This window comes from Maniola jurtina, chromosome 26, assembly GCF_905333055.1.
Source record: "Maniola jurtina chromosome 26, ilManJurt1.1, whole genome shotgun sequence".
Taxonomy (NCBI): domain Eukaryota; kingdom Metazoa; phylum Arthropoda; class Insecta; order Lepidoptera; family Nymphalidae; genus Maniola; species Maniola jurtina.
The window spans coordinates 6,034,553-6,047,307 of record NC_060054.1 but is presented as its reverse complement, the minus strand read 5'-3'; the positions used below and the strand labels follow the sequence as shown (position 1 = coordinate 6,047,307).

At 40.3% G+C, this 12,755-nt stretch overlaps 1 protein-coding gene across 1 annotated transcript in view; it reads right to left on the bottom strand.

Moving 5' to 3' along the window:
- The window catches only part of LOC123878327 (zinc finger protein 883-like), a 30,617-nt gene that overhangs the window by 11,092 nt on the left and 6,770 nt on the right, over nucleotides 1-12,755 (bottom strand). Inside the window, exon 7 of the mRNA XM_045925505.1 lies at nucleotides 5,813-6,233. Within this exon, the coding sequence (XP_045781461.1) occupies nucleotides 5,813-6,233 (421 nt within the window). The remainder of the gene's footprint in view (nucleotides 1-5,812; nucleotides 6,234-12,755) is intronic.

Genomic DNA, 12,755 nt, shown 5'->3' with positions numbered 1-12,755 from the left:
CACAAACTTTCGCCTTTATAATATTAGTGTGATAACGCTGTATCTTACCTAAGGTTTGAGTAGAATGTGCAGAAGGGCTGAAGTCCGCCTGCCTGTGAAATATATTATCAGAATGTATCTAGAGTGTACCGGGGAGCCACTAGCCAGCATGCAGCTGCACTGCATACAGCAGGTTAGAGAGGAGGAACAGGTACTACTACTAGTATTACTATGAGTTCTGATACTACGAGTAGTATAACAGTAAAGTTTTTGTAAAGTGGTGATAGTAAAAAAAGAATACCCAGCTGAGTTTGTTGTGGGCTCTTCTCAGACTTGGGCGCGTTCGGAACCCTCATAGCTTTAGTTTTAAGTTAACGTAATTAATTATCACCACTATATCATCTTTCAAATCTAAAAAATGGACAAACAAAAGGTGTACAATAGTACCTATTTTGAATAAATGATTTTGTTTTTGAGTATTCTAACAGTAATTTGAAGTAAACGTTATTGCTAGTGGCAGGTATACTGACTTGTTCTCAGTGCTGAGTGCAGAGTGTGCAGAGCTGGAGCTCACAGCTGTATGAGGCTTGCATACTTGTGACGTCTCACATTCACCATCACCGTCACCTTGCTGCCAAATACAAGACAAATTCATAATACTTATTCTTCGAGAGTTTGAGAGAGCCCCTTCAAAACTAAACAAGCTATTACTTATATGAATTTCACAAAATGATGGAAGTGATCAATCATCATCACCAAGTACCAACGCTTTGCCGGCTCACTAATGAGTATGTGTCTCCTCTCAGAAGGAGAAGGATTTGGTCTTAACCCACCATCTCAGGCATGCAGGTTTCCTCCTTCGGCAATGATTGTTTCCTTCACCGTTAAAGCATGTGATATTTAATTGATTTCAACACACATAACTCAGGGAAGATTATATTACTTTTACTTTATTAGTGACAGGTTCAACATATTCTGTTGTTGCCTGAGAACTTGTATCTTTAGATGCAATGTTCTGACTCACACAAGACCTAACAGCTTTTAGAAAGTTAGAGATGCATGGCCGGGATAGAACCCAAACTCCTGAATAGGAGGCGGACGTCTGAACCACTCGGCTATCTCACCTGGACATGCTTGCTCATATGTTGCATGTAGGCATGTTCATGGACAAACTCCTCCCAACAACATGCACATTGGAAGGGAGCACTTTCGTATTTTACTGGATTCTCAACAAAATCAATTAAATTTTTGTCATCTTCATTCTCCATTTCCATGTCTTCATCAGCCGACGTGGACTCATCATTTCCTTCAATTTTCATGATACCTTCTAGTCTGCTTTCCTCCGATTCTTCCTGGTTGTCTTCTGAGAGATATTCTAGTATGTGTAAGTCACAGTGGTCAGGGCCCAGCGATGTCACCACCATATTACTCGTTAGTTGGTGTTTTGTGCGATTTATCATTGTAATATGGTGTCTTGTTATCTGTTGGGAGACAAGTTAGATATTCAATGTGTACAGTACTAGCATATTGAAAGAATGCAAGTTTGAAAGCAAAGGTGGAACTAATCAGTTCATATTATGTGTTAAGTACTCACTGATTCATGTTTCTCAACTAAGTCCATCATCAGTGCACGGGCTCTCAAGCTCTTGTCTCTAAATCTACTGAAGTTTATCAATCTATGAGCACATTGTACGCAAAGTGTCTGTTTTAGTTTTCCTTGATCACACAGCTGAAACAACATATTTAGTCAGACATTTTTTTTTAATGGAAAGTGATGATGTGGTCTAAGATAGGACGCGCTTACTTAGAAGGTGCCTATTCACTCTTGTTTTAAAGATACCCGGATTGTAATTGGTAGGAAACACAGATCGCGGAAGAGTATTCCAAACCTTAGCCATGCGTATGAGGAATGAAGACGCAAAACGTTTCGTGCGTGTAGATGGAATGTCGACGACATAAGGATGGAAACTCGCCCGACGTCTTGCGGTTCGGTGGTAAAATGGTGAAGGGGGAACAAGATCGAAAAGTTCCTGTGCACACTCTCCGAAATATATCCTATAAAACACCGACATTCCTTCAGTAATCCTTGTTTGTCCTTACACTGCTAACATATTTATCAAAAGCATTTAAGTGTGAACATAGATGTAGGTCCAATCTAGGGATTTAACTCCATCTTGTGTGTATACAAAACATAACTTCACATCATAAATTATCAACTTACAGGCTCTCCGGTTAACTTCTCATATGCTTCATCCAATTTCAGTTTACTCATTAGTAACAGCTTGCTGTCAGTGTCTAGGCATATCATGCAAACCTGGAAACAGACTATACGTTACTTCTACATTACTGTTTCCATACAATACTATAACAAATGAGGAAACAAGTGTAAATTAAAAATTTATAACACCCCCAACAAGTGAAGGTTACAGTAATAACTAGAAAAGTGCTGATAACTTTCAAACGGCTAAACCAATTTTCTTGAATTATGGCTAAGAACATTCTCGATCAAGCCACCTTTCAAACAAAAAAAAACTAAATTAAAATCGGTTCATTAGTTTAGGAGCTACGATGCCACAGACAGATACACAGATACACACGTCAAACTTATAACACCCCTCTTTTTTGGTCGGAGGTTAAAAAGGGAAATTCAGATCCAATGTCATAGCTCCTTCTTCCTCAGCCACACTTGATCTGATTAATTGCTTTTGATTTACTGACAACTGACAACACAGAACATGATATTATGAGTTACCTGCACTGTGGAAGGAATAGCACCGGCACATATTTGCCTTGAGCCACTTTCTGTTTCATAAATGTCATCACTTAGAAAATGTTGCGAGCAGACCACAGCAGAGTCTGGAAGGTCGTCTTGTTTGCCGAGGGCTCTAAGCCAGGCAGTACGGAGATGCATTTCACGGGGAAAACTGGAAATTACCTTTTATGTTATACATAACAAATAGTACCATACTGATTTGTTTTATACAGTAATCCTAATCCTAAGCCATACTAATATTATAAATGGGAAAGTGTGGATGTTTGTCACTCAATCACGCAAAAACTACTGGACGGATTTGGCTGAAATTAAGAATGGAGATAGATTATACCCTGAATTAACACATAGGCTGCTTTTTATCCCGGAAAATCAAAGAGCTCCCGCGGGATTTTGAAAAAACGTAAATCCACGCGGGCATCGGCTAGTCAGTTATATTTCACACACATTTTGATAACTCCTTGAAAGCTCTTGGTTTGCTGCAAGTGGGCTGCAGGACAGTTTCAATGACCACCAGCGTGACCAGCTGATCTGTACGAACTGACTACTGCTCAGACCATCAGTCAGCACAGAACTGATCAGGGACTAACTCGCAACTTGGACATTGCGGAGCAGACATGGATTTTCATTTATATATCACTGTTGTGGAGTGTGACAAGTAAAAGCTCTGCTAAGTCATGACTACGGTTTAGAAGTCAACTGAAACATACTGACCCATGAAAACTGATCGCTTTCCCTTCTCCGTCCGATGTTGATACATTGTCGGAAGTTCTTTTGCAGAAAGGCACACAACACCGCATTTTCAAGGCTTAGTGTTTTGAGTTTAATGTCAGGCTCGACATAACATTCGATTCATATTCGGTCAATGGACTCCGTCTGTGCCGGCGCCCGCCGAGTGCCGACATACACGCGGCGCCATTTAGAGCGCTTCCCAGCCAGTTCCACCACCAATAAACACCAGCAGAACACAAAAACCGGCCACTTCTCACAAAAAAACACTCCAAAAAAGCACTGCACGCGCGCCAGCAAACGCCACCACAGACGAAGTCTTACCAATTCTTTGCTTTGATTGTCATTATTTGATTTTTGAGATCATCCCACAGACCATGGCCACAGACTTAGTATAAAAGTAGTAAGTAGTAACAGACGATCGAACTTGGTGCGGCCGAACCACGAACGCGGTTCGCCGTCGTACCATGTTCTCTCGTGTGGCGCACGGTACGCCGTACATTATTTTTATCGGTTTGGCTGGTTCGGAGTGTTTGCACAGCGAACGCGGTGCGCTCCCGAACCGATACGGCCGTGTAGACGGTGCACCGAACCATTTGTTGGTTCAGTAGCTATTGTGCCACCTCAGGTTATATATTGTGTTATCTATGGTGCCACCGTACGCGCAACACGTAGCAACGTGTTCGCATCAAATAATGATTCCGAGCGCCAAGAAGATAGCATTGTTTCAGAGAAAAGAGCTATTATAGAACTGTTGGAGTTATATAAAGACTCATATGATTGTACTATTGTCTGTTTTTAAGACATAATTTTGCCCATTCTTTTCTTCTCTTTTTGTAGGCAATGAGGATGTAGCAACGATAGTTGCCGCAACTAATGCGATTTTAGCCTGTTTTGATAGAACGGCCGGCATATCGAGACGTGTTCACGCACTGCTAGTACAAAACAACTGGACGGTTCGTGGTTCGGTTCGCTCGTCTGTTTTGTCTCGGCCGAACCAGCGCACCGCACAGTTCGCTGGTTCGGCCGCACCAAGTTCGATCGTCTGTTAGGATCATCCAGATTCCAAAGAGAGGCCATCTGCCAGACACAGTGCTCAAAAAAAATTACTTCCAACAAATTGTACGATTCTAGGTCAACGTAAAGTACCTTATAGGTTTTCTTGATAGACATGACGGACAGACAGACAAGGTGATTCTATAAGGGTTCCGTTTTTACTTTTGAGCTTACGGAACCCTAAAAAAATGAAAATGTGTTGAATGAACAAATAAGTATTTTAAATCTTCATAGTACCTAAGATAACTATACCAAGTGGGGTATCACATTAAAGGGCTTTATCGGTACATTCTAAAAGATTTTTACATATTTTTATGCATAATAGTTTTTGATTTTCGTGCAAAATGTCGGAAAAAAAACCAGAGTACGGAACCCTCAGTGCGGGAGTCTGACTAGCACTTGGCCGGTTTGACGGACAAAATAGAAGACCCTCGTCGGTGCAGGCACAGTACAAACAGGTGCAGGCCTTTAGGATGAGATAAATGGAGGGTAAATAAAAGCATACATTAATAGGTAGGTACTTATACATTTATTATTTCTCATATACTTATAGCTAAGAAAACTGTAGGAGTTACAGTATATTAAGGTGGAAGCGACGGGCCTGCCGGCTAAATTCAAATTTAATTTGGTTTTTTGCATTTTTTAAACTAATACAACAACGTAGGCTTATGGCATTTTAATTGCGACAGTGGCAGTATCATCCTCACAGGTTTATATAAAAATCTTTACTTGAAAGGGTCCAGTTTAAGAAATTAGCTCTGGTATCGACTAATATGTCAAAATTAGTCTATACTAGAGCTAATTTCTTAACCATTAGTTTATAAAATGCGAAAACCCAAATTAAATTTGAATTTCGCGGGCAGGCCCGTCTCATGCCCCTTGAGGTGCATGAGACGGGTTCTGCCCGCGAAATTCAAGTTCCCACGGGATTTTTAAAAAACCTAAATCCCAGCGAGCGGAGCTGCGGGCATCAGCTAGTCGTAATATACTCACACAGTCTGTTGTACAGTCTATCTCCTGAGCATTCTCCGGCGGCGGAGTGAGGCGTGCGGCTCACGAACTTGATGAAGGCGTTTCACCACCGGCAGTGTGAGTTCTCATAATATGCTTCATTAAACTACTACTTTGTGCACATTTGAACTCGCATATCTTGCAGGAGTATGGCTTGTCACCCGTGTGGGTTCTCATGTGCGTCACTAGATTGCCATTTTGTGCACATTTGTAATGGCATATTTTACATGTGAAAGGTTTTATACCAGTGTGTATTCTCATATGCTGCATTAGACTAGTTTTATGTGCACATTTGAACTCGCATATCTTACAGGAGTATGGCTTTTCACCAGTGTGGGTTCTCATGTGCCTCACTAGATTACTATTATGTGCACATTTGTAATCGCATAACTTACACAAGAAATTTTTTATACCAGTGTGTATTCTCATATGCCGCATTAGACTACTTCTTTGTGAACACTTGTACTCGCATATCTCACATGAATATGGCTTGTCACCAGTGTGGGTTCTCATATGCGTCACTAGATTGCCATTATGTGCACATTTGTAATGGCATATTTTACATGTGAAAGGTTTTAAACCAGTGTGTATTCTCATATGCTGCATTAGACTAGTTCTATGTGCACATTTGAACTCGCATATCTTACAGGAGTATGGCTTTTCACCCGTGTGAGTTCTCATGTGCGTCACTAGGGCGCCATTATGTGCACTTTTGTAATGGCATATTTTACACGTGAAAGGTTTTATACCAGTGTGAATGCTCATATGCTGCATTAGACTAGATCTATATGCACATTTGTACTCGCATATCTCACATGAATATGCCTTGTCACCCGTGTGGGTTCTCATATGACGCTTCAAATCACTTTGATATTTACATTTGTACTGGCAAATCTTGCAAGTGAGCCATCTTACTTCAGCGTGAGTCTTTATGTGTTTAACTAAGAGACTTTTTCGTTTAAACACTTTTCTACAAATATCACAAATGAAACATTTTCCCTCCGAGTGTGAACTACTCTGTGACAAACATTGTATAGCAATGACATTCTTCAAACAATCAGTTTTATTTTGTAAAGTTTTTGATTCGATTACTTTTACTTTATTGGTGACAGGTTCAACATATTCTGTTGTAGAGACTTTGTTCTCACTTGTTGCCTGAGAACCTGTATCTTTGGATGCAATGTTCTGACTTACACAAGACCTAACAGCTTTTCCGTCTTGTCTTGGTACAACTTTCTTAGAGAAAACATCGTATAATTTGACAAAACAATCTGTCAATCTGTTGTAGCGGCAACTGACGTTTGTATCGGCTTCTTCAGTTGGGGACACTTGTATCTCGTTATTTGTCGCAAGACTCGCGGGTAGGGGGGCGACTGAAACGAAACATTTTGATTATTTTCGTGTACATAAAGTTCATAATTTTTATTATGAACTTCATGAACTGAAGGGTTTGTCTGTTTGAACGGACTAATCTTCGGAATGGCTGAACCTATTTTGACAGGACTTTCACAGACAAGAAAGGATTAACCAAGGAGTAACATAGGCTACTTTTTTACCGACTTTAAAAAATGGAGGAGTTGTGTTTTTCTACTAACAGTACACTGATATCTCAGAGATTTCTGAACCGATTTTCGTAATTTTCTTTTAATCGATAGAGGAACTTTGTGACATTATTCCATAAAAAATTTGAATTCCAACTCCTCAATCCTGATGCTGCAGGGGATCTGACCAATCCATGCGGACGAAGCTGCAGCCATCATCTAGTGATAAATAACGCTGTATATGCTTACCTAAGGTTTGAGTAGAATGTGCAGAAGGGCTGAAGTCCGCCTGCCTGTGAAATATATTATCAGAATGTATCTAGAGTGTGCCGGGGAGCCACTAGCCAGCATGCAGCTGCACTGCATACAGCAGGTTAGAGAGGAGGAACGGGTACTACTACTAGTATTACTATGACTTCTGATACTACGAGTAGTATAACAGTAACGTTTTTTTGTAAAGTGGTGATAGTAAAAAAAGAATACCCAGCTAAGTTTGTTGTGGGCTCTTATCAGACTTGGGCGCGTTCGGAACCCTCATAGCTTTAGTTTTAAGTTAACGTAATTAATTATCACCACTATATCATCTTTCAAATCTAAAAAATGGACAAACAAAAGGTGTACAATAGTACCTATTTTGAATAAATGATTTTGAGTATTCTAACTGTAACTTGAAGTAAACGTTATTGGTAGTGGCAGGTATACTGACTTGTTCTCAGTGCTGAGTGCAGAGTGTGCAGAGCTGGGGCTCACAGCTGTATGAGGCTTGCATTCTTGTGACGTCTCACATTCACCATCACCGTCACCTTGCTGCCAAATGCAAGACAAATTCATAATACTTATTCTTCGAGAGTTTGAGAGAGCCCCTTCAAAACTAAACAAGCTATTACTTATATGAAATTCACAAAATGATGGAAGTGATCAATCATCATCACCAAGTACCAACGCTTTGCCGGGTCACTAATGAGTATGTGTCTCCTGTCAGAATGAGAAGCATTTGGTCTTAACCCACCATCTCAGGCATGCAGGTTTCCTTCTTCGAGAATGATTGTTTCCTTCACCGTTAAAGCATGTGATATTTAATTGATTTCAACACACATAACTCAGGAAAGATTCAATTACTTCTACATTATTAGTGTCAGGTTCAACATATTCTGTTGTAGAGACTTCGTTCTCACTTGTTGCCTGAGAACATGTATCATTAGATGCAATGTTCTGACTCACACAAGACCTAACAGCTTTTAGAAAGTTAGAGATGCATGGCCGGGATAGAACCCAACCTCCTGAACAGGAGGCGGATGTCTGAACCACTCGGCTATCTCACCTGGACATGCTTGCTCATATGTTGCATGTACGCATGTTCATGGACAAACTCCTCCCAACAACATGCACATTGGAAGGGATCACTTTGGTACTTTACTGGATTCTCAACAAAATCAATTAAATTTTTGTCATCTTCATTCTCCATTTCCATGTCTTCATCAGCCGTCATGGACTCATCATTTCCTTCAATTTTCATGATACCTTCTAGTCTGCTTTCCTCCGATTCTTCCTGGTTGTCTTCTGAGAGATGTTCTAGTATGTGTAACTCACAGTGGTCAGGGCCCAGCGATGTCACCACCATATTACTTGTTAGTTGGTGTTTTGTGCGGTTTATCATTGTAATATGGTGTCTTGTTATCTGTTGGGAGACAAGTTAAATATTCAATGTGTACAGTACTAGCATATTGAAAGAATGCAAGTTTGAAAGCAAAGGTGGAACTAATCAGTTCATATTATGTGTTAAGTACTTACTAATTCATGTTTCTCAACTAAGTCCATCATCAGTGCACGGGCTCTCAAGCTCTTGTCTCTAAATCTACTGAAGTTTATCAATCTCTGAGCACATTGTACGCAAAGTGTCTGTTTTAGTTTTCCTTGATCACACAACTGAAACAACACATATTTAGTCAGACATTTTTTTTTTAATGGAAAGTGATGATGTGGTCTAAGATGGGACGCGTTTACCTAGAAGGTGCCTATTCACTCTTGTTTTAAAGATACCCGGATTGTAATTGGTAGGAAACACAGATCGCGGAAGAGTATTCCAAATCTTAGCCATGCGTATGAGGAATGATGACGCAAAACGTTTCGTGCGTGTAGATGGAATGTCGACGACATAAGGATGGAAACTCGCCTGACGTCTTGCGGTTCGGTGGTAAAATGGTGAAAGGGGAACAAGATCGAAAAGTTCCTACGCACACTCTCCGAAATATATCCTATAAAACACCGACATTCCTTCAGTAATCCTTGTTTGTCCTTACACTGCTAACATATTTATCAAAAGCATTTAAATGTGAATATAGATGTCGGTCCAATCTAGGGATTTAACTCCATCTTGTGTGTATACAAAACATAACTACACATCATAAATTAACAACTTACAGGCTCTCCGGTTAACTTCTCATATGCTTCATCCAATTTCAGTTTACTCATTAGTAACAGCTTGCTGTCAGTGTCTAGGCATATCATGCAAACCTGGAAACAGACTATAAGTTACTGTTTCCATACAATACTATAACAAGTGAGGAAACAAGTGTAAATTAAAAATTTATAACACCCCCAACAAGTGAAGGTTACAGTAATAACTAGAAAAGTGCTGATAACTTTCAAACGGCTAAACCAATTTTCTTGAATTATGGCTAAGAACATTCTCGATCAAGCCACCTTTCAAACAAAAAAAAACTAAATTAAAATCGGTTCATTAGTTTAGGAGCTACGATGCCACAGACAGATACACAGATACACACGTCAAACTTATAACACCCCTCTTTTTTGGTCGGAGGTTAAAAAGGGAAATTCAGATCCAATGTCATAGCTCCTTCTTCCTCAGCCACACTTGATCTGATTAATTGCTTTTGATTTACTGACAACTGACAACACAGAACATGATATTATGAGTTACCTGCACTGTGGAAGGAATAGCACCGGCACATATTTGCCTTGAGCCACTTTCTGTTTCATAAATGTCATCACTTAGAAAATGTTGCGAGCAGACCACAGCAGAGTCTGGAAGGTCGTCTTGTTTGCCGAGGGCTCTAAGCCAGGCAGTACGGAGATGCATTTCACGGGGAAAACTGGAAATTACCTTTTATGTTATACATAACAAATAGTACCATACTGATTTGTTTTATACAGTAATCCTAATCCTAAGCCATACTAATATTATAAATGGGAAAGTGTGGATGTTTGTCACTCAATCACGCAAAAACTACTGGACGGATTTGGCTGAAATTAAGAATGGAGATAGATTATACCCTGAATTAACACATAGGCTACTTTTTATCCCGGAAAATCAAAGAGCTCCCGCGGGATTTTGAAAAAACGTAAATCCACGCGGGCGAAGTCGCGGGCATCGGCTAGTCAGTTATATTTCAAGTAGATACACACACATTTTGATAACTCCTTGAAAGCTCTTGGTTTGCTGCAAGTGGGCTGCAGGACAGTTTCAATGACCACCAGCGTGACCAGCTGATCTGTACGAACTGACTACTGCTCAGACCATCAGTCAGCACAGAACTGATCAGGGACTAACTCGCAACTTGGACATTGCGGAGCAGACATGGATTTTCATTTATATCACTGTTGTGGAGTGTGACAAGTAAAAGCTCTGCTAAGTCATGACTACGGTTTAGAAGTCAACTGAAACATACTGACCCATGAAAACTAATCGCTTTCCCTTCTCCGTCCGATGTTGATACATTGCCGGAAGTACTTTTGCAGAAAGGCACACAACACCGCATTTTCAAGGCTTAGTGTTTTGAGTTGAATGTCAAGGTCGACATAACATTCGATCCATATTCGAGCAAAAGTTATAGGCACAAGCAAATGCTAATTGCTCCGTGTTGACATGTTTGTAAGTTAATACTTTTCATATACTTTTAGAACTTTTTTTTTTTCTCTCGCGTGGCTTTACAAAGATTAGCCAATGTCAAGTTTGTAGTTATTTGTAACAAGTTAGTTAAACTATACAAGTATGGACCCCGTCTGTGCCGGCGCTCGCCGACACACGCACGGCACCCCCTTAGAGCGCTTTCCAGTCAGTTTTAACAAAAAAAACACTCCAAAAAGGCAGAGCACGCCTGCTAGTTAACACTAACACGGATGAAGTCCTTTTAAAACTTTCGACTTTCGTTCAATTCAATCACACAAAAAAGGTATAAGCGACGTGCCTGCCCGCAAAATTCAAATTTAATTTGGTTTTTCGCAATTTGTAAACTAATACGATAACGTAGGCTTATGGTTATTTTATTTGCGACAATGGCAGTATAATCCTCACAGGTTTATTTAAAAATCTTTACTTGACAGGGTCCAGTTTAAGAAATTAATTCTAGTATCGACTATTCTAAGAAATTAGTCGATACTTTAATTCATTTCTTAAACTGGACCTTTTTAAGAAAAGATTTTTAAATAAACCTGTGAGGATGATACTGCCATTGTCGCAATTGAAAATGCCATAAGCCTACGTTGTCGTATTCGTTTACAAATTGCGAAAAACCAAATTAAATTTGAATTTCGCGGGCAGACCCGTCTCATGCACCTTACATCACAGATTAGATTCTTTTTTTTTCTCTCGTCTGGCTTTTCACTGATTAGCCAATGTCAAGTTTGTAGTATTCACAAGTTATGGAAACTATATGTATAAGTATGGACTCCGTCTGTGCCGGCGCCCGCCGACATACACGCGGCGCCATTTAGAGCGCTTCCCAGCCAGTTCCACCACTAATAAACACCAGCAGAACACAAAAACCAGCCACTTCTCACAAAAAAACACTCCAAATAAGCACCGCACGCGCGCCAGCAAACGCCACCACAGACGAAGTCTTACCTATTCTTTGCTTTGATTGTCATTATTTGATTTTTGAGATCATCCCACAGACCATGGCCACAGACTTAGTATAAAAGTAGTAACAGACGATCGAACTTGGTGCGGCCGAACCACGAACGCGGTTCGCCGTCGTACCATGTTCTCTCGTGTGGCGCACGGTACGCCGTACATTATTTTTATCGGTTCGGCTGGTTCGGAGTGTTTGCACAGCGAACGCGGTGCGCTCCCGAACCGATACGGCCGTGTAGACGGCGCACCGAACCATTTGTTGATTCAGTTGCTATTGTGCCACCTCAGGTTATATTGTGTGTCATATACATCCTACTCTATGTAGTGTGTTATCTATGGTGCCACCGTACGCGCAACACGTAGCAACGTGTTCGCTTCCAATATGGATTCGGAGCGCCAAGAAGATAACATAAGAACTATTATAGAACTGTTGGAGTTATATAAAGACTCATATGACTGTACTAAATTGTCTGTTTTTAAGATATAATTTTGCCCATTCTTTCTTCTTTTTGTAGGTAATGAGGATGTAGCAACGATAGTTGCCGCAACTAATGCGATTTTAGCCTGTTTTGATAGAACAGACGGCATATCGAGACGTTCACGCACTGCTAGCACAAGACAACTGAACGGTTCGGCAGTGTTGCCAATGGCAGATAGTCAATTGTAACACGAGACATCTCAAAATGTAACATTTTCACGAGAAAAGTAACATTTCCTTATTTTTCGTGGAAAATAAAAGTAATAAGGTGCACAGGTTAATATGGCACTTTATTATACAAAAATTTAAACAGTTTTC